Source organism: Leucoraja erinacea, chromosome 16, assembly GCF_028641065.1.
Source record: "Leucoraja erinacea ecotype New England chromosome 16, Leri_hhj_1, whole genome shotgun sequence".
Classification (NCBI taxonomy): Eukaryota; Metazoa; Chordata; class Chondrichthyes; order Rajiformes; family Rajidae; genus Leucoraja; species Leucoraja erinaceus.
The window spans coordinates 44972164-44995723 of record NC_073392.1 but is presented as its reverse complement, the minus strand read 5'-3'; the positions used below and the strand labels follow the sequence as shown (position 1 = coordinate 44995723).

Here is a 23560-nt window from a genome sequence, read left to right as displayed (position 1 = left end):
TTAAAATTTTATTATGTTTATCCATAGCATTATCTATATCTAGTTGTCTGATTTGTTCTTCTAATTGTCTTTGTTCATTTTTATTCTTTTTGTTTTGAAAAGCTTGATACGAGATAATGACTCCTCTAATAAATGCTTTGAAGGATTCCCATAATAAAGTAGGCGAAATATCTGGTGTATCATTTATCTCAAAAAATAGATCCATTTGTTTTTTTAGATATATACTCCCTTGTGGGTCTTTCAAAATTTGCGAGTTAAACCTCCAGAATGATGTGTTCATCGAGATTCCTTCCAATTTTAAAACAAAAGATGGCGGGGAATGATCTGAAATCGTATTAGTGTGGTATTTAGGGTTAAGAGTATAAGGGATTAGTTTTGAATCCACTAGGAAATAGTCTATGCGTGAGTATGTTTTATGCACCATTGAATAAAACGAGTATTCCCTTCCAGTCGGGTTCGCGATCCTCCAAACATCTGCTATATTTGTATTTTTTATATATGTATTTAAGAGTTCACTAGTTTTAGATTTCATATTACCTCTTTGTTTTTGCATCGATTTATCTAAATACGGATCTAAAGCACAGTTGAAGTCTCCTCCAATTATAACATTTTGGTAGTTAGATTCTGCAATTTTATTCAGAATTTTATTAAAAAATTGAGGATTATCAAAATTGGGCGCATATATGTTTACCAAGGTGATTGGCGTAGCATAAATCTCTCCTGTGACTATACGGTATCTCCCTTCCTTATCTGATATAATATTCTTTGATTTGAATGGTATTCCTTTGCGAATAATAATTGCGGTGCCTCTAGATTTCGATGTGTATGAGGAGTGAAATGTTTGGCCTATCCATTTCGCCCTCAATCTCATCTGGTCTTGATGTTTAAGGTGCGTTTCTTGAAGAAACAAAATGTCCGTGTTATATGATTTCAACTGAGCTAGTATTTTGCCCCTTTTAATTGGTTTTAATTTTAATCCGTAGCTCAGGACTCTGGATAGTTGGGGGGCATTTATGTTATTAACTTCCTTGGTAGATCCCTTTTGCGATTTTCCTTGAAAAAAAAACAGATAATAGTGACATATTGTGATAACAAAAAAAAATTGACAGATAAAATTACAGTGTCTGAAGTGTTCGACACTGTAGTGCGTGTCCCACACGTCTGTGGGGTCCGACATTTATTCGACTTCCGAATTGATGTACTGTTAGCTCCGCTCTTTTTATTATTCTGTCCCTAAGAAGGAGGTGCCGTTTCAAATTCAGCTAAATTGCACCCATTACCTTATCTATATCTGTATATTTATATATATTTCATTAGCCAACTATCCGATCTATGTTCAGCTACTGTAAAATCTATTTATCTAACGCTGTCATCTACTATTTATTTATAGTTAGTTATATCTTTGATAAAAGTAAGCTGTTAGCTGTAAGGGTTAACCAGAAACAGGCTCCTGGAATTTTGCCAGGAGCCTGAGTCTTCTCCTTTCTTCACACGAACTACGTATCCCTTATCATTTCAATGTTATCTACTTTAATTCTAAAATTAGTCATCTCTATATATGAACTAGTCTGTTTTATAAGCAGATTATTACATTTTACCCATTATATAATTCAGGTTAGTTTCCATTTATATTTCTATATAAATTCTATGTTAGTATTTGTTAGTTATTAGTAATTCTCTATATTGTGTAAAAGTGTTTAAAAATCTTGATTCGCCATTCGACCTTGGGGTGTTTTCCACATTCGGCTCTGGTGTTCATCTTTGGTTAGCTCATCAGTCTTTCATCAGCAGCAGCTCCATTTAGACTGTGCCTAACTGTTGCCTAAATTGGCCATCTGGACAGACTTGTACAACCAGTCTGAAGAAGGGTTTCACCCAAAACTTCACTGATCGTATGCTCCAGTGATGCTGCCTAACCCGCTGAGTTTCTCCAGCACTTTGTGTTTTTTTCTTTGTAAACCAGCATCTGCAGTTCCTTGTTTCTACACTACCACTGAATCTTGTTGAGTTCCTGCCAGATGGAAACTATTACTCTGTGAATCTTTGGAAAGTCTGCAATCCATGCAAATCCATGTACTCTCTCTGCCTGATGGTAAAAGTCCAAGACAAAGATGAGAGTCCTTTTTACAAGAGCAGAGAATGGCATTGATTTCCTATTGATGGGTTCAGCAGCAAAATGAGAAGCATGCTGCAGATCAATGATCTGACGTTCAGGGTGACAATGACTGTGGCCTGCTGTCTTTTCATCTCTGGCCTTTGTTCATCCATCTGCTTATCAAAAGCCTCCCTCATCTGTATCCACCTATAGCTTGTCAAGCTTTGTCCCATCCCTCCTCTTTTCTAGTATATTTTCCATCCCCCACTCCCAATCAAAATCAGTCTAAACAAGGATCTCACTGCAATAACTCAGCAGGACAGGCCGCATACCTGGAGAATATTGATAGGTGATGTTTTGCATTGAGACCCTGCTTCTAAAGAGTCTCGGCCCGAAACGTCACCTATATAACCATATAACCATTACAGCACGGAAACAGGCCATCTCGGCCCTTCTAGTCTGTGCCGAACATTTATTCTCCCCTAGTCCCATCTACCTGCACTCAGACCATAACCCTCCATTCCTTTCCCATCCATATAACTATCCAATTTATTTTTAAATGATAAAATCGAACCTGCCTCCACCACCTCCACTGGAAGCTCATTCCACACAGCTACCACTCTCTGAGTAAAGAAGTTCCCCCTCATGTTACCCCTAAACTTCTGTCCCTTAATTCTCAAGTCATGTCCTCTTGTTTCAATCTTCCCTACTCTCAGTGGGAAAATAACCTATCCACGTTCTCCAGAGATGTTGCCTGGCCCGTTGAGTTACTACAACATTTTGTTCTTCAGGAAGACTGGTAGTATTACCAAGGATCCCTGTCTCCTTGGACATTACCTGAAGATACAGGAGCTGGATACTTCAGACATCCAGACTTACGAATAACTTATTCCCCACTGCTATTCAATTCCTGAACCAATCACTTCTTTCATAGATCAGTCTGATCAAAGATCAGTCTGCTGACGGGTCTCAACCCAAAACATCACCCATTTATTCCTTCTCTCCAGAGATGCTGCCTGTCCGGCTGAGTTACTCCAGCATTTTATGTCTATCTTCAGTGTAAACCAGCATCTGCAGTTCCTTCCTACACCTACTATTTTGAGAGTCATTTCATGGGCAGGACCTAATGCAGTATAGGTCTCTGTGACTTAAATAATTCAGTGGATTGTACAGACTATTCTTTGGACGTCAGGTTGCACAATTTGTTTGCAACATCCGTGTTTGCTTTAAAAATGCTGATGTATTGCATAACCTAGTGGGTCAGCAATATGTATTCATTGTAGGAGGAGGATCAATGCAACGATTGCTTATTAACAGATCTCAGAATAAAACCAGGCTCCCTGCAACTTGTTGGACAAGCACGCATTGTTCAAAATGAAAACAATGTTGTCCTTCCTTTTGCTAATTTCTATTCCAATATTAATATCTTCTGAATTCATTTTAACCGAATCAGAGCAGCCTCAGGTAATGTATGACTTACTATTAAAACAAAGATACGGGAGGGAGTAACGTGTGCTAATGTGTTAAAGTAACATTTAAACTTTTGTCTTTAATTTATGTAGAATGATTATGTCGATACTCAGACAAATATTCTTCGTCCGAGAACATTGAAGGTATGAAGCAGAAAATGCACGCATGTAAATCATTATGCTCCATTTAATCACTGTAAAATGGTTACAAGTAAAAATGTTGATCACTTATTACGTCCTTCAAATGCCTGAGCATTTGCAGATCTAATCGTATTACTCGATATCCTCTTCTGTCACTATTTACAAATCACTCAACAGAAATGAGTTACTTATCCCTTGCACCCGTTAATTCTAACAAACACATTTCAACATTTTGTTGGGAGTAAGGAATTCAAATGAATGGACGCATTAGTAAATTAAAGGCAGCTTTAATAACCCTCATTAAATTGTAATGCATAAATCAGTCTAGTATTTAATATGCTGTAATGATGTGTACTGCTTCAAGTTGGCGGGAGTTATACACTGCTTTCCAACTATTTTTTGCTAGTGATCAGCTTTGCATTAAAGGATCAATTATTGCAAAATATTTAGCACAGGTGTAGTGTCGTGTGTCAATTGTAATATTCACTAATTAATACTGTAGCATCATTGTTATTGTGTATATACATCTCAGCTCCTATGTATAGTGCTATAGCTCTACAGACACTCCAAAAATGTTGTGCTCAGATCATTGTCACATTGCGGGCAATGTTATAAATTTAAGGTGCCATATTTTTCGTGATTAATAGTGCAACTTTCCTGTTAATAAAACATTTATAAGATTTAAAAAAAAATGCAAATTCATCCAAAATGGAACCAATTAATGTGTATTTATAATTTATAAATTTTGTTTATAATTTCAAAATAATTTTTATACAATAAAATTGTATCCTGGGAGATCATATCAAACATCACTATTCATAATTCTACCTCACAAAGGAGAGAAGAAATGGTGATTTGTTTTTCTTTGGAATTTGATTTAACTTTTTATACTATTTGGATTTATCTGTATAATTTATGTGAATACTGAAATATTATAATACTGATTTTTATTTTCTTGGTTGAAAACAGAAGAGAAATATCGACACTCATGGCACAGAAGTACGTTTGAATCTTGCGATAATATTTAACTATTTATATGAGTAATATTTCATCACGGGATGGTTTTTAGCAATGTGGTTAATTTGCTGTTGTCTCTGGTGAAGATTTTTGATAGGTTGGTTTTTGACGATTCAGTGAATTGTAAGATATATCTCGGGGATTTCATTCATACTTTACGCCAATTTATAATAAAAAGCTTGCAGAGAAATGTCAAACATTCACTGCATTACTGTCAGCAAATTGGGAATATTTTGCAAATCCAGATGGCTTGGATTTGCAGTCAAATGTTTACCTGTGGCTGTCAAATAGCTACAATGCTGGGCTCCACATGCAATCCAAAGGGGGAACAAAAATCGGGCAGCTGGTCCTGCACTTACTTCTGAACTTGCCATGAAAACAAATCGGACCTAGTGCAGAGATAGCATTTCTATTAATTTCACAGAACGAGACTAACCTCATCAATGGATACCTTAGACAGGAGTCATAGAATCACAGTACGGAAACATGCCCGTTGACCCAACTCGCCCATGCCGACCATAATTTCTCGTCTAAACTAGTCCCATTTCCTCGTGTTTGGGCCATGTCTGTCTAAACATTTCCAATGGGCAGCATGTTGGTCAAAGGTAAAGTTGCTGCCTTATAACACTTACAGCACCGGAGACCAGTGTTCGATCCCAACTGCGGGTACTATCTGTATACAGTTTATACGTTCTCCCCGTGACCACGTGGATTTTCATCGAGATATTCGGTTTACTCCCACACACCAAAGACGAACAGGTTTGTAGGTTAATTGGCTTGGTATACATGTAGATTGACCCTAACGGTGTAGGATAGTATTAAAGTGCAGGGATCGCTGGTCAGTGGGCTGAAGGGCCTGTTTCCACGCAGTAAACTAACTATTAATGAACCTGTCCAAATGCATTTAAATGTTGTTATTGTACATGCCTCAACTACTTCTGGCAGCTTGTATCACATATCCACCACACTCATTGTGAACACGTTGACCCTCAGGTTCCTATTAAATCTTTCATTTAACATCATATTTTTATAATACTATTTTAAATATAGATATACCTTCTATCATATAAGAAAAGAATGGGAACAAGAATTGGCAATAGAAATTCCCAAGGACAGATGGGAAGATTATGTGTCATATGTACACAAATGTTCGATTAACGTTAGACACATATTGATCCAATCTAAAATTGTACACAGGTTATATTACTCATAAACAAAACTAAATAAAATCTTCCCAAGCGTCTCTCCCTTCTGTGATAACTAAAGAGGCAACAATAGCACACTCATTTGTTTCATGTGCAAAACTTCAGAAATTTTGGAAGGACATTTTCAAAGCTTTTGAAAAATATTTAAATTAAGACTGGACCCGAATACAGAATTGATTATTTTCAGAGCAAGGGAAGCCTGTTCAGAACTAACTATATTTCAAAGATGTTTCCTAAACTACGGGTTGATAACGGCAAAAAAACGTATACTTAAATTCTGGAAAAATGCTCCCATCCCAACGTTTAAAATGTGGATCACAAATATGTCGGGAATATTACATCTCGAGGAAATGAGATTCGTTCTAGCAGGAAAACAAGAACAATTCTTAAGAATATGGTCACCTTTTATTGATTTGTTACAAGTATTATATGGTGCAGCATAACACTAGAAAGTTATTGTTTTAGAACCAGGTGATGGGTGTGAATCATTATGAATTAGAAACATTCCCTTTCTTTTATGTTTAGCTCTACCTTATTTGGATTCTTTACTTATTTCCTTTCCCTTCTTAAAGCCCTCTTCTCTTTGGGGCCTTGTTTTCTTTTCTTTTCCCTTCCCTTTTTTTCTTCAAATTCTCAAGCACACAGCCTACGTAACCATCACCATCCATTTCATGCCAATGACTGCGGACTACACTTCACTACCATCCTCATTCTTCTCTTCTTTCTCTTTTCTTGTTTTCTATTATAGGATAAAGTTTAAGAAAACAAATTGCACACCAAATGTATTATGTTTCATCTCATGATTTAGACGTATGTATAATGCTTCCAATAAAATAAATAAATAGATAAATAAATAAATAAAAATCTTTCCCCACTCGCTTTAAATTTATGCCCTCTAGTTTTTTGACTCTCTTGTCCTGGGTGTTGAAAAGACCCTGTGCATTTACCCCATCCCCCTCATGATTTTATACACCCTCTATAAGGTCACCCCTCAGCCTCCTGCACTGTCAGGAATAAAGTCCTAGCTCAAGCCTTTGAGTCTTGGCAACATCCTTGTGCATCTTCACTGCACACTTTCCAGCTTAATGGCACTCTTCTTACAGTAGGGTGACCAAAATTGAACATGATACTCCGAGTGAAGTCTCACCAATGTCTTATTCAACTATAACATAACGTCCTAATTTCTATACACAGTTCCCTTACTGATGAAAGCAAATGAGCCAAAAGCCTTCTTCGCCACCCTGTCTAACTTGTTACATTTTGTTTGTGATTGTTGAAATAGGCTGTGATAGTTTACATAAGTGTTTAACCGTTTTTAACAGTTTTGGAATGATTCTTAATGTCAGAAGCATTCAGATTCTTGACATCTTTGGCAACTTCCTAAACAAGGTTTTGTTTTTGTGGCTGTGGTGTATCCTAACACCTGCCACTTCCCCCACTACCCAATCCTACCCCATGTCCAATAACACTATGAGATCCCAACACTGAAGTCCTTGATGCCTTCCACCATTTTGTCATGACAAATGGACTTGGGTTCCCAATGTAAACATCCACCGGGGAACCACAACACTAAGTCCAGGCATTTTCAAGATGGATCGGAAATATCTGGAATGATAATGGCCCAATGCAGGAGAATGGGATTGGATTAGATAGGGCATCACCGTTTGCATGGACAAGTTGGGCCAAAGGGCCTGTGTCCGTGATGTTGACTGAATGACTATATCTGCGGTGAGTCTGGTCATCCTAACCACAAATTCAGGGAAATTGAGTGCTCTGTAAAAGAGTAATGTTTACGATGCCCACCACCAATGCAACTCTGATATTTTCTCTTACTATTTTAGTTTGTTTCCTCAGTCAGTGCTCATTGAAACATTCCCCCTTCATTTCCTCCAGCCTCTGAGGGAGCTTGAAATCTATGGCATGAAGATTGATTCTAAAGTCACGTCTCGATTTGCTCACAATGTGATAATTAGCCGAGTGGTGAATCGAGCCAATGTATCGAAGGAAGCCTTCTTTGAAATCGAGCTGCCCAAAACGGCCTTCATCAGTAACTTCAGCATGTACGTATCAGCTGCATTATTCCCTCTAAATAATTATTTAGATTTAGGTTTATTATTGTTACGTGTATTGAGGTATAGTGAAAAACATTGTTTCGCATGCTATCCATTTAGATCAGATAATTCTATACATCAATTTCTTGGAGCGCAGGAAGATGAGGGTTGAGCTTATAGAGGTGTACAACATTTTGAGAGGAATAGATCGGGCGGACGAGTCTGTTGCCCAGAGTTGGGGAATTGAGAATCAGGGGTTAAAGTGAGGGGGGAAAGATTTAATAGGAACCTGAGGGGGGAACTTTTTCACACAAAGGGTGGTGGGTGTATGGAACAAGCTGCCAGAGGAAGTAGTTGAGGCAGGTACTATCGCAATGTTTATGACAATTTGAACAGGTACTTGCATAGGACAGGTTTAGAGGGAAATGGGCCAAATGCAGGCAAATGATTCTAGTGTAGATGGGACATGTTGGTTGGTGTGGGCAAGTTAAGCTGAGGGGCCTGCTTCCATTCTATTCCATTCTATGACTCTAATACAATTGTCAGATACAAGTACAATAGATAGACCAAAGGGGATAATGCATTTCTTAGCATTGTAGCGCACCAGTTAACATAAAAGGGCTCCTCTGTGGGAAACTTAACTTTATCGCCTACTTAGATTGATCAGCGTAATGATTGATGTGGTGTTCAGCTCTGGTTTTGGTTGGGAAAATAATAAAAGCCTGAAAAAACATAGCCAAAGTTAATCTAAGAAGAGAGAAGAAAAACTGATAGAGGCTGCAGCAAGCACCATATAACCATATAACCATATAACAATTACAAAACAGGCCATCTCGGCCCTACAAGTCCGTGCCGAACAATTTTTTTTCCCCTTAGTCCCACCTGCCTGCACTCATACCATAACCCTCCATTCCCTTCTCATCCATATGCCTATCCAATTTATTTTTAAATGATACCAATGAACCTGCCTCCATCACTTCCACTGGAAGCTCATTCCACACCGCTACCACTCTCTGAGTAAAGAAGTTCCCCCTCATGTTAACCCTAAACTTCTGTCCCTTAATTCTGAAGTCATGTCCTCTTGTTTGAATCTTCCCTATTCTCAAAGGGAAAAGCTTGTCCACATCAACTCTGTCTATCCCTCTCATCATTTTAAAGACCTCTATCAGGTCCCCCCTTAACCTTCTGCGCTCCAGAGAATAAAGACCTAACTTATTCAACGTAATCGTCCACAAGCACGTCCAGATACTAGGAATAAAAGTCAGGCAACATTTGTGTGTGTGAATGGTTAAAGCTGAGTAGCACAGTTGCTGTCAAAATCTGCTACTCTCTAGCCCTCTGCATCTAAACTCTCAAACCTCTATGGAAATCAGGTCTGGTTTGTTTCCAAAGGACCTTGACTGCAATGTAAGTGATGCCTGAGCTATAAAGCAAACATGGCAGCATTCTGGAAAGATAAAGAGGCAGAACAGATTGTCAAGGACATTTTCTCATGTGGAGTTAGGATCATCAGGAATGCTGCTCCAGATCGCACGAAAATGGAATGGATACTTTTTTGTTGCATGTGACAACACACAGTGAAATTCTTTACTTGTGTACCCAAGGCGTGCAAATAGTCGCCACATAGACGGCGCTGACATAGTTACTAAGTACCCCCACCGGCTGCTCCTTTCATCTCTCCCCCCCCCCCCCCCCCCCCCCCCCCCCCCCCCCCCCCCCCCCACGGTGGTCCCCCCACACCAGGTCCTCCATTGCCCTCCCCCCCCCCTCATGGAAGTTCCCCCATGCCCTCATCGACCGCTGACGACGGGTTGACTCACGCGGCCCCACCGCCATTGCCGCGAGGCCCCGTGAAGCTGCAGTCTTTACAATTCCCCGGCAAGACCCTCAAAAACTCCCTACCAAAGGCTCATATGTAAGCTGATGCATGGCCTGACCTTTAGCAGCCAGTGGATAATGTGCTTTCTCCTCAGAGGCTGGGCAACAGGTAGTACGTAAAGGTGTGAACCTACGGTAATATATTAATGTTTTTCCAATTGTGAATTCACCAATGGATTACTCTGACTAAATGAACTCGGTGCAGATTGATTCCAAATGTAATCCTCTTTGCTGCATAGAATGTGAGCTCCCCTTTGTAATTCTGTGCAATATAAAAAGGGTCCTGAGTTTTCTGAACAGTGCACTTGTAGCATTCTGTTCTAGTAAAGGGGCTATAATTCACATGTAAACACAGAATTATAGTATAATCACACAGGAGGGCTGGTGGGACCCAACTGGCCACCAATTCCAATATTGCTGGCCAGTGGGGGGGTACAGTCACTCAGACCTGGCAGGCTGGCAGCTGAGAAACCTACACCTGGTAGGCTGGCAGTTTACTTACTCATGGCTGGTGGGCTGGCAGTGCAGTCACTCATGGCTTGTGGACTGACTGGCTTATGCCCGACTTCTGGAGTCACGTTCAGGGTGGCGTCTTCAGTGTGGGCCTTCCGCACACAGTGCCACCTCTCCACTAAGCGGAAATAACGCACTCAGCGCCACCTCTCCACTAAGCGGAAATGACGCAATCAGCGCCATTATCCACTAAGCGAAGTCACGGAAATGGCGGCAATTTTGCATTAAACACAGTCCTGATCTAATAAAACGTTTAATCACAGTTTTGCCTTCCAAAAATAGTTGCACACTTTTCAATAAGGCACAGTTAAAAGGCGCATTTTCAATACAAACCTGTTGTATTTGGCAAGGCAACTTTAATTAAGCAAGGCAACTTTAATTAAGCAAGGCAACTTTAATCAGGCAAGGCAACTTTAATTAGGCCACGCAACTTTAATTAGGCCACGCAACTTTTCAATTGCAATCTCAAATCAACTTTTCAATTAGGCAAAGCAACTTTAGCATTCTCAAACCAAAACACACTTTTAGCATGCATTATCAAAACAAAAAACACTTTTAGCACGCATTTTCAAACCACATTAAGGGCACTCACAGTTTAGTGGACATGTGTTCAGTGTTATTCACAGATCAGACTGTTAGACATGACCCTCTCGCTCCCCCATCTTGCAGGGACTAACTGAGGCACTCAACACTTCCGGGTTTTATCGTCCCTCCGGAAAGACCGTGGCCTTCAGGAGAGAGAATCTCAATATTTTCTAAACACTAATAACTCTTTTATATTTCATCAATGGGAAAAATCCTCTTGTCCTGCGCAGCGGATGGGGACTCTGAGTAAGATGGCCATAAATCACAGCCGTAAGTGGCAGCGTTTTTTCTAAAATCAATATACAGAACAACAGGAAGTGGTCAAGATCAGACTTTTAGTAATATAGATTACGAGATAATTCATTTATTGAATATTTACAACCGCAACTTGTGTATTTCGATACAATTCCCAGAATCTCCTCATAAACTTGGATAACGGGGGCAGCACGGTGGCACAACGGTGGTTGCTGCCTTTCAGCACCAAAGACCCAGGTTCGATCCTGACTATAGGTGCTGTCTGTACGGAGTATGTACATTCACCCCATCTCTTCTTCTTCAGTGATACAGCATGGAAACAGGCCCTTTGGCCCATCGTGCCCACACCGACCAACATGTCACAATTGCCTGCATTTGGCCCATATCCCTCGAAACCTGTCCTATCCATGTATCCACCATAACCCAATTATGCAAATTCTCACTATCCTTAAGCCGACATATAATGTGTTTGTGCAAAGTTTTGTTTCTAGCATAAATATAATCCAGACAGAGACCAGAGGGTGGTGCATGAGAGGGGGAGGTGACTGCATCAACTCTGTGATAACAACCGTGTGCTTTTCCCCTTTGCAGGACTCTGGATGGAGTGACCTATGTGGGAGTAGTGAAAGAGAAAGAAGTTGCCCAGAAACAGTACCAACAAGCAGTTTCACGGGGACAGACTGCAGGGCTCGTAAAGTAAGAACACGTTGTTTCAGTCCTCCTTCATTCATATCTCCTTGCCCTCTGAAATGAAATTCAGTGTTTCAATGGTTCAAAGGTCCTTTATTGTCACGTGTACCTTGAGATGCAGTGAAATTTGATTTACCATACAGTCATACATCCTAAAAAAGCAACAGATACAAAACGACATAAAGATTAAACATAAACAGCTACCACAGCGAGCGGCGTGTGAGATCCCCCAGGGCACACAGCATAAGCGGAGATCCACAGCCATCAGTTCAATGACCGGGCCACACACACGCTCCTTCACCGTGATGTGACCAGAGTTGTACCAACTGTTGTCACTCTCTATCCGCCCGAACAGTCACTCGCACCAAACTCCAGGATGGCGTGATGTCCCTACAAACACCGTGCTCACTGAAATTCCACGACTCACCACTCTCTGTGAGAAAAAGTGTTTCCTCGTCTCCGTTCTAAATATCTTAGTCCTTATTCTTAAACCGTGGCCCTGGTTCTGGACTCCCCCAACATCGGGAACATGTTTCCTGCCTCTAGCTTCCAACCGTACAAACCTTATATGGTTTGCATGAAGATACCCTATATTCTTCTGCATGAGTATCTCATTGCCTTCTCAGCATGTCCAAACGGCAATCCCGCCGAGTCCCCACCAGCGCAGGCAGCACGTCCATCTTGTTTTTTCGGTGACCTCACATTCCCCACTGTGATGGAAGATAAATAACTTTTACCTTCATTCCGCCTTTCCTACCGTGGTCAGGGGTGATCAAACTCGCTAGAATTTAGAAGATTGAGAGGATATCTTATAGAAACTTACAAAATTCTTAAGGGGTTGGACAGGCTAGATGCAGGAAGATTGTTCCCGATGTTGGGGAAGTCCAGAACAAGGGGTCACAGCTTACGGATAAGGGGGAAATCTTTTAGGACCGAGATGAGGAAAACGTTTTTTACACAGAGAGTGGTGAATCTCTGGAATTCTCTGCCGCAGAAGGTAGTTGAGGCCAGTTCATTGGCTATATTTAAGAGGGAGTTAGATGTGGCCCTTGTGGCTAAAGGGATCAGGGGGTATGGAGAGAAGGCAGGAACAGGATACTGAGTTGGATGATCAGCCCATGATCATATTGAATGGCGGTGCAGGCTCGAAGGGCCGAATGGCCTACTCCTGCGCCTATGTTCTATGTTTCTATGATTATGTTGTTTCTCTTTTTTCTCTCTCTTTCTCTTTCTCTCTCCATGCCTCTCCTCTTTCCTCTCTCTTTCCCTGTCCTCTCTCTTTCCTCTCCCTTCTCCCCTCTCTCTCCCCTCTCTCTCCTCTCTTTCTACTCTCTCCCCCTCTCTCACACATTTTTAAATGTGCCTATACGTTCTGCATTGGGCTTCTTCAGAGGTCAAGATCCCAGTGAGCACGTACATTATAGCACCATACTTCTCTGGGAAATGTAGTATAATGCATTTTGTTCAGAGTCTGTTTCCATTCTGTGTTACCTGGTCATGCACTCTCCAGTTGTGGCTTTTACCTGCATTACTAGAGTGATCACATTTCAAAAACAATTCCTGTGTTGAGCACACGCCCTGAGGTTGTGTAGACACTTCATTTGTCCAAGTCCTTCTGTTGCCTCATTATATGGACAGAATTTATTATCTGACAGAAATGTGACCACAGAATAAACGGAAGGTAGATACAAGTGCTGGAGAAACTCAGCGGGTGAGGCAGCATCGATGGAGAGAAGAAATAGGCGGCGTTTCGGGTCGAGACCCTTCTTCAGACAGAAATCAGTGAGAACTTTTATATATAAACTTTGATAAATTTCATGCAATGTTTATTGTCTACTATTTATTTTCATTCCTAAAGGGTATCTGGAAGAAAAATGGAAAAGTTTCAAGTTTCAGTTAATATTGGATCAACTAAGAAAGTCACATTTGAATTAACCTACGAAGAATTATTAAAACGGAACCTGGGTAAATATGAAATGAACATCCGAGTGAACCCAAAGCAACTGGTAAAACATTTCCAGGTACATTTCCGTAGTGGCACTAATTCTCATGTATTTTGGCTGTTTGTGATGTTGTCCATGTCATAAGTATCTACACATTTTGAATTCTTGTTTCCAGATTGATGTACACATTTTTGAACCACAAGGCATTTCCTTTCTGGATGTTAATTCCACTTTCCAAATGAATAATCTGACTTCTCTTGTGAAAAAGACACTAAGTGGAACAAAGGTACAAAAACTGCACATTTTATTTTGTTTTATTGTGAAGGACAAAAGAGGACAGGTTAACACTGATTCCATGTTTCGTTCAGGCCCACATATCCTTCAAACCAACTCTGGAACAACAGCGCAAATGCCCTGACTGTCATGACACGGTTCTGAATGGAGACTTCTTTGTATATTATGATGTCAATAGAGATTTGTCTGCTGGCAGTATCCAGGTAACTGTACTTAATGAAAACCGTTGATGACACTAAAGGGTGGCACGGTGGAGCAGCGGTGGAGTTGCTGCCTGCAGCGCCAGAGATTCTGCTTCAATCCTGGCTATGGGTGTTGTCTGTACATTTTGTATGACCACGTGGGTTTTCCCCAGGTGCTCCGGTTTCCTTCCACACTCTAAAGAAGTACAGGTTTGTACATTAATTATTTTTGGTAAGAATTATAAATTGTCCCTAGTGTGTCGTGTGTGCTAGTGCAAAGGGGATTGTTGGTTTGCATGGACTCGGTGGGCCGAAGGGCCTGTTCCTGCACTGTATCTATAAAGTAAATTAAACTGTTAATGTATTCTGATTATTCTTATTTTTTTTTTAAATTCAGATTGTAAATGGATATTTTGTGCATCATTTTGCACCAGCTAACTTAACCAAGATTCCCAAAAATGTTGTGTTTGTGATAGACCACAGTGGATCCATGTCAGGGAATAAAATGCATCAGGTAAGAAATGTTTGGGAGGGAAATTGTGTGTTGTTTGCTCTCTTCACCTCAAGTTGCCCAGATCTGTGCATGGACAAGTGGCCAATTCACTTGTGCCACATAACTGCCAAAATGAGATTGGAAGGAAAGGCTGTTTTTGTACATTCATTGTTTTTACATCCGCAGTACTTCCCACCTAGTGAAATTTTGAGAAGTATAGTTACACGTCTAAGTTAGGAAGCAAGGCACCTGGTTTGCAAATAGCCAAGTATCTGAAAGTTGTTGGTCAGTTAATTTGTTTAAGTGATGTTTTCCATCAAACTTGTCTTCCTCACGAATGCCCTACAACATAGAAACATAGAAGGTAGATGCAGGAGTGGGCCCTTCGAGACAGCACCACCATTCAATATGATCATGGCTGATCATCTAGAATCAATACCATCTTCCTGCTTGTTACCAATATCTAGTGATTCCATTAGCCCCAAGGGCTATATCTCACTCTATCTTGAAAACATCACAGGACTCGCGTTAAACGGAAGACACAAGAAGCAAATTACAATTTCTGGTGGGAGTTTGAGTCACACCTCAGAGAAACAGAAATGGGCCCCTCAGCCCACTCATTCCAAGCCTTTTTCCTCCCCAAACAATTCAGAATAGAATATATAGAATAGAATAGAATCTTTATTTTCCACACGACCAGGGTTGGTGATATTTGGGTTCGGTACATGATGGTACACTGCTTTAGTCACATTAACACTAATAACAACACAGATCACAGTAATAAAGTGCATCCATACCACATCACAAATCACAATCTCACCAACAATACATAGTGCAAAAGAACAGACAAAGACCATAGACAAGACACTGTATACATCAAGAGTTCTAGTATTGTCTGTTATTGGGGGGAATTGAGAGTTCTTATTACTGAGGGGAAGAAGCTGTTTTTAAAGCGGGTGGATTTTGTGGCAAATGACCTGAGGCGCCTCCCTGAAGGGAGAGACTGGAAGATGTGGTTTGCTGGATGGGAGGGGTCCGATATGATCTTTAATGCCCGTTTTGAGGTACGTTGGAGATAAATGGAATGGATTGAGGGGAGGGGGGAGTTGATGATCCTGGAGGCCTTGGAGCTAATGCGCTGTAATCTGTGTAGTGAGTGACTATCAGTGTTTCCGTACCAGACTGTGATTGAGGAGGTGATGATGCTTTTGATGATGGATTGATAGAAACGGACCAGGAGGTGTTTGTGGACTCTGAACTTTTTGAGCTGTCTGAGGAAGTATAGGCGTTGTTGTCCTTTCTTGATGATGTGGTCTGCGTTGATGTGCTATTTTAGATTATTGCAGATATAGGTGCCCAGAAACTTGAATGAGTTTGTGGAGGTTATGGGATGGGAGTTGACATGGACTGGGGGTTTGAGGTTTTGTTTGCGTCTGAAGTCTATGATGATTTCTAAGGTTTTTGATGTATTAAGCTGGAGGTTGTTGTCTGCGCACCATTTGACTGCGCTGTCGACTGTTTGATGGTATTGTGATTCGTTGTTGTCTGAGATGAGGCCAATTATTGTTGTGTCGTCTGCATATTTGAAAATTTTGACTGAGCTGCATTGGGATGTGAGGTTGTTGGTGTAAAGTGAGAAGAGCTGAGGTGACAGAACGCACCTTTGGGGGGCTCCTGTGTTGAGAGTCAGAGGGCTGGAGAGATTTTCACCCACTTTGACTCTTTGCTGTCTGTTTGTCAAAAAGTGCAGAATCCAATGGCACATGGCTGGGTGAATGCTCATGTCCAGCAGTTTATTGTAGAGACAGTTCCAGGTTACTCACATTGACCAGAAAGTCACATTTCAGCCATTCAGCAAATACCCGCCTTTGGTAAACGACATCTCTTTTTGGTGTATAGTGTTAAATGCCGAGCTAAAGTCTATAAACAGGATGCGTTCATAAGTGTTCGGTGATTCCAGATGATGTAGGGAGTAGTGAAGAGCTAAATTAATAGCATCCTCAACAGACCGGTTGGGGTCCATGATGGGGGCAGTGTGTGTTTCCAGATGGGTGAGGACTATATGCTCAAAGGCCTTCATGGTAACTGATGTTAGTGCAACAGGTCTGAAATCGTTCAGACAGCTAACCTTGGAAGACTTGGGCACAGGGATGGTAATGGATGATTTAAAACACTGCGGGACTCTACGTTGGCTGAGGGAGGTGTTAAAGATGGAGCTGAACACAGGAGCCAGCTGAGCTGCACTGTGATTGAGAGCAGCGGGGCTGAGTTCGGCTGGCCCTGCCGCTTTTCTTTTATTAAGATTTTTGAAGGCTGCTCTAACTTCCTCCTCAGAGATGGTGAATGGTGCTGAGTTAGGTGGAGAGGGGGCATGGATGGCGGGGTGGCATTATCAAAGCGTGCATAAAAAGTGTTCAGTTTTTCCGGTAAGTCCGGATCCTCATCTGGGATGGGAACAGGACGTTTTTTGTAATCCGTCATCTTCTGTAGATTTTTCCAAACTTCTCTTGAATTATGAGTTTTGAATTGTTGTTCCAATTTCTTTGAATAAGCTGACTTTGCCTTCCGCATTGCAACCCTGAGTTCATATTTTGCTGTTTTGTACTGATCACTGTTACCATTAATGAAGGCTGCATTTTCCTTTTTGCGAATAAGTTGTGTATCCTTGTTGAACCAGGGTTTACCATTACTGGGTATTGTCACAGTTTTGTTGGGGACGCACAGTTCTTCACAGTAGCGGACATATGACGTCACCACGTCAGTGTACATGTCGATGTTGTTGCCAGATGCGTCGAGGAAGAGGTCCCAGTCAGTGCATTCAAAACATCCCCTTAACGTTTCGATGACATCCTCTGACCAGGACTTAACGGTTATTGTTTTGGGCTTGATGGATTTCAGTTTTTGTTTGTATGCGGGGATGAGCAGCAGCATTACATGATCAGATCTACCCAGTGGAGCACGAGGAAAGGCACGGTAAGCGCCAGTGATGTTAGTGTAACAATGATCCAATATATTGTTTTCTCTGCTCGGGAATGTAACTTGCTGAGTTTAGTTAGGGAGTTCTTTAGTTAGACAGCTGTGGTTGAAGTCGCCCAAGGCTATAATGATGGAATCAGGACGTGAGCTTTCCATAGAGGAAATGTGCTGTGCTAACTTATCCATAGCCGTGTTAGCATTAGCGTCGGGTGGGACACAGACGCCAATTAACACAACTGATGAGAATTCTCTTGGTAGATAAAATGGTCTGATGTTCAAACAGGGGAATTCAATATCAGGGGAGCAGTGTTGTGCTTGTACTGTGATGTTATTGCACCAGCGTTGATTGACAAGGAAGCAGATACCCCCTCCCTTGGACTTATGTGACAGCGCTGCCGATCTATTGGCTCTGTAGATGGTAAAGCCGGGTGGGGTTACTGCTGAGTCGGGAACAGATTGATCCAGCCAGGTTTCCGTGAAGCAGGTGGCAGATGGCTCTTTGTACTCTCTCCTTGTGTGGATCAGAAGCTGGAGTTCGTCCATCTTGTTCCAAAGTGATTGGACGTTGGAGAGAAGTAGTGCCGGTAGTGGAGGCCGGTAGGGCCGCTTCCTGAACCGAGCCCGGACTCCTGCTCGCCGTCGACCAGGCCGTCAGCCAGGCCTAGGAGAGGTCCCGGAGTGTGGCCCAGGTGAGGTGTTCCTGGTGCGTAATTCCACAGGAAGGGTTTGTGCAAGGGTCGGAGATCCCAAAACTCTGTTCGATCTTGCCCTTATAGTAAGCAACTCAATTTGGTCGTAATTGAGTATGCAGGAGGAGTTTGTAACATAGAATGACAAAAGAACGTTACATAGAAGCAGGGACTGTACTGGCGCGCGCCTCACGGCCGCCATCTTTTTTTCTCTTATACTGTTGGCAATTTATAGTTGCCAGTTCACCTACCATGTTTTCGGCATGTAGATGGAAGCTGGATTACCTGGAGAATAGCTATGAGGTCACGAGAAGAATGTACCACCTCCACACAAACAGTATCTAAGGTCGGGATCAAACCTGGGTCTCTCGAGCTGTGAGGTAGTGGTTCCACCAGCTGCATCACTGTGCTGTCAATTTTAACTTATTTAGTCAAGATAATCGTTGATCCATTGAGTGTCTACGATTCATAGATTCTTCAAATTTTCATTAAGTAGGGAAAAACAGCATCAAAACCTACATCTAATTTAATGATATAGTCATGGAGTCCTGCAGCCTGGAAGCAGGCCTTTCAGCACAGATCTCCAGTCAGATGAGTACCCCTCCCCCACTACCCTCTGACTTTGAATCCGATCGACCACACCTCCATGGATCTCATGTACCTTCATCTACTTGATCAGCCGATCGTGAGGGACCTTGTTGAGCGTGTTACTAAAGTCCACGTATACGATAGCCACAGCCTCTTCAATCATCTTTGTCACCCACTCCAAAAACTCACTCATAAGGTCATGACCTCCTCCACATTCTGATCATCTCTAATAAGATTCAGATTCAGATTCAGATTCAATTTTAATTGTCATTGTCAGTGTACAGTACAGAGACAACGAAATGCATTTAGCATCTCCCTTGAAGAGCGACATAGCAAACGATTTGAATTTAAAAAAAATAATAATAATAAGTGGGGGGGGGTGGGTGATTGGCAGTCACCGAGGTACGTTGTTTAGTAGAGTGACAGCCGCCGGAAAGAAGCTGTTCCTCGACCTGCTGGTTCGGCAACGGAGAGACCTGTAGCGCCTCCCGGATGGTAGGAGGGTAAACAGTCCATGGTTGGGGTGAGAGCAGTCCTTGGCGATGATGAGCGCCCTCCGCAGACAGCGCTTGCTTTGGACAGACTCAATGGAGGGGAGCGTGGAACCGGTGATGCGTTGGGCAATTTTCACCACCCTCTGCAATGCCTTCCGGTCGGAGACAGAGCAGTTGCCATACCATACTGTGATGCAGTTGGTAAGGATGCTCTCGATGGTGCAGCGGTAGAAGTTCACCAGGATCTGAGGAGACAGATGGACCTTCTTCAGTCTCCTCAGGAAGAAGAGACGCTGATGAGCCTTCTTGATCAGAGTAGAGGTATTGTGGGTCCAAGAGAGGTCATCGGAGATGTTGACTCCCAGGAACCTGAAGCTAGAAACACGTTCCACCTCCGTCCCGTTAATGTGGATGGGGGTGTGCGTGCCGCCTCTGGACTTCCTGAAGTCTACAATGAGCTCCTTGGTCTTCTTGGAGTTAAGGGCCAGGTTGTTGTCAGCGCACCATGCTGCTAAGTGCTGGACCTCCTCCCTGTAGGCCAGCTCATCGTTGTTGCTGATGAGGCCAATCACCGTTGTATCATCTGCATACTTGATGATGGTGTTAGTACCATGTACAGGTGTGCAGTCATAGGTGAAGAGGGAGTAGAGGAGGGGGCTCAGCACACAGCCCTGAGGAACGCCGGTGTTCAGGGTGAGGGTTGAAGAGGTGTGCTTGTCTAACCTCACAGACTGGGGTCTGTTGGTTAGAAAGTCCAGTATCCAGTTGCAGAGGGAGGGGTCGATGCCCAGGTTACCGAGTTTGGTGATCAGTTTTGATGGAATAATGGTGTTGAATGCTGAGCTGTAATCGATGAACAGCATTCTTACATAAGTGTCTCTGTTGCCAAGGTGGGAGAGGGCGAAGTGAAGTGCCGTTGAGATGGCATCCTCCGTACTCCTGTTCTTGCGGTAGGCAAACTGATAGGGATCCAGTGTGGGGGGTATAATACATAAGTCTATGTTTTTCCAGATGCTGGTAGATCCTATCAGCAGGAATGCTCTTCAATCATAAAATGTTAGGGTGGCACAGTGACACAGCGGTAGAGTTGCTGCCTTACAGCGCCAGAGACACAGGTTCCATCCTGACCTCGGGTGTGGTCTGTACGATGTTCATATGTTCTCACAGTGACCACGTGGGTTTTCTCTGGGTGCTCCAGTTTCCTCACACACTCCAAAGAAGTCCAGGTTTGTAGGTTAATTGGCTTTGGTAAAATTGTAAATTGCCCCTGGTGTGTAGGATAGTGCTAGTGTATGGGGTGATTGCTGTCGCTGCAGATTTGGTGACCAAAGGGACTGTTTTCATGCCGTATCTCTAACGTTTAATTTCCCTACCACTGTTGTAAGGTTGACTGGCCTCTGATTTCCTAGTTTGTTCCTGTTGCTCTTCTTAAACAGCGGAACAACATTGGCTGTTCCTTAAACAGCTGAGCAATATTGGTTATACAGATGCAGTATATTTCATCTCTTACAGACAAATGAAGCTCTTTTAAAAATTTTGGCTGATATGCATGAACAGGATCATTTTGCCATCATTATCTTTGATGATCAGCATTCAATATGGAAAGATACTGTTTTTCAAGCAACACCAGAGAATGTGGCTGAAGCTAAAACATTTGTAAGAACTATACGCGCTGCAGGAGGTAAGGTTTTTAGTTTTCATGAATAAAACCAATCTTTTTATTTTACTCTTCATATTTAGATCAGTTAATGCAAAAGGGGAATGTTTATTCCTCAATATAAATCTCAAATTTCCTTCCCTCAAGGAAATATAATAAACAGTCTTTATATGTCACTTCTCACATCCAAATGCAGGCTCAGACTATCCTTCAGACCAGGTATAACCTTTGAAGAATAACCATTTCTGTTACATTGACAGGCGCATCATAAACCCTGTACTCAGTAAGCTCCTCTCAAAGAAAATCTTTGCCCACATCTTCATAATCATAGTCGTAGAATCATATGGCGCGGAAAAGGCCCTTCGGCCCACCATGTCAATGCCAACATCTAATGCCTTGATCCATAGTCTAGGTGGTCTATAGTCTACTATACATTTGTGAGATGTAACATATAAAGGGCAGTTTATTTCAGAAGGCTATTTATGGAGTTCATTCTCCATACACATTTTCAGAAAAATACAGATGTTATTCAGCATCTGTGAAAATTCTATACATAAATACAATCAAGTTAAACTCAAGTACAATATTCATAGCGAGAGGATTTGAGTTTAGGAGCAAGGAGGTCCTACTGCAGTTGTACAGGACCCTGGTGAGACTGCACCTAGTGTATTGTGTACAGTATTGATCTCCTAATTTGAGGAAGAGCATTCTTGCAATTGAGGGAGTGCAACGTAGGGTCACCAGGTTAATTCCCAGGGTGACGGCACTGACATATGATGAAAGAATGGATCGACTGGGCTTATATTCACGGGATGAGGATGCGAGGGGATCTTATAGAAACATATGACATTCTTAATGGATTGGACAGGCTTGATGCAGGAAGAATGTTCCCTGATGTAGGTGAGTCCAGAACCTGAAGTCACAATTTAAGAAGAAGGAATAGGTAGGTCATTGATATAACCATATAACCATATAACAATTACAGCACAGAAACAGGCCATCTCGGCCCTACATGTCCGTGCCGAGCACTTATTTTCCCCTAGTCCCATCTACCTGCACTCAGACCATAACCCTCCATTCATTTCCCATCCATATACCTATCCAATTTATTTTTAAATGATAAAATCGAACCCGCCTCCACCACTTCCACTAGAAGCTCATTCCACACCTTTACCACTCTCTGAGTAAAGAAGTTCCCCCTCATGATACCCCTAAACTTCTGTCCCTTAATTCTGAAGTCATGTCCTCTTGTTTGAATCTCCCCTATTCTTAAAGGGAAAAGCTTATCCACGTCAACTCTGTCCATCCCTCATAATTTTAAAGACCTCTATCAAGTCCCCCCTTAACCTTCTGCGCTCCAAATAATAAAGACCTAACTTATTCAACCTATCTCTGTAACTTAGTTGCTGAAACCCAGGCAACATTCTAGTAAATCTCCTCTGTACTCTCTCTATTTTGTTGACATCCTTCCTATAATTGGGCGACCAAAATTGTACACCACACTCCAGAATTGGTCGCACCAATGCCTTGTACAATTTTAACATGACATCACAACTTCTATACTCAATGCTCTGATTTATAAAGGCTAGCACACAAAAAGCTTTTCTTTACCACCCTATCTACATTAGATTCCACCTTCAGGGAACTATGCACAGTTATTCCTAGAACCCCTCTGTTCAACTTCATTCCTCAATTCGCTACCATTTACCATGTACGTCCTATTTTGATTTGTCCTGCTAAGATGTAGCACCTCACACTTATCAGCATTAAACTCCATCTACCATCTTTCAGCCCATTCTTCAAATGGCCTAAATCTCTGTGTAGACTTTGGAAATCTACTTCATTATCCACAACACCACCTATCTTAGTATCATCTGCATACTTACTAATCCAATTTACCACACCATCATCCAGATCATTGATGTACATGACAAACAACAGTGGACCCAACACAGATCCTTGAGGCCTCCAACCTGACAAACAGCCATCCACCATTACTCTCTGGCATCTCCCATTCAGCCACTGTTGAATCCATCTTGCTACTCCACCATGAATACCCAACAATTGAACCTTCCTTCCTTCCTTCCTTCCTTCCATTTAACCAACCTTCCATGAGGAACCTTGTCAAAGGCCTTACTAAAGTCCATATAGACAACACCACTGCTTTACCCTCATCAATTTCCCTAATAACCTCTTCAAAAAATTCAAGAAGATTAGTCAAACATGACCTTCCAGGCACAAATCCATGTTGACTCTTCCTAATCAGACCCTGTTTATCCAGATGCTTATATATATTATCTCTAAGTATCCTTTCCACTAATTTGCCCACCACTGAAGTCGAACTA

At 41.9% G+C, this 23560-nt stretch overlaps 1 protein-coding gene across 1 annotated transcript in view; it reads left to right on the top strand.

Annotated features, from left to right (window-relative positions):
* The first annotated feature begins 3400 nt into the window (after positions 1-3400).
* itih3a.1 (inter-alpha-trypsin inhibitor heavy chain 3a, tandem duplicate 1) overlaps positions 3401-23560 on the top strand; it is a 60016-nt gene continuing 39856 nt past the window's right edge. The window contains exons 1-10 of the mRNA XM_055648305.1: positions 3401-3559; positions 3658-3708; positions 4675-4704; positions 7821-7987; positions 11801-11905; positions 13758-13920; positions 14018-14128; positions 14211-14339; positions 14716-14832; positions 21071-21239. Of these exons, the coding sequence (XP_055504280.1) occupies positions 3470-3559; positions 3658-3708; positions 4675-4704; positions 7821-7987; positions 11801-11905; positions 13758-13920; positions 14018-14128; positions 14211-14339; positions 14716-14832; positions 21071-21239 (1132 nt within the window). The 5' untranslated portion in view covers positions 3401-3469. The remainder of the gene's footprint in view (positions 3560-3657; positions 3709-4674; positions 4705-7820; positions 7988-11800; positions 11906-13757; positions 13921-14017; positions 14129-14210; positions 14340-14715; positions 14833-21070; positions 21240-23560) is intronic.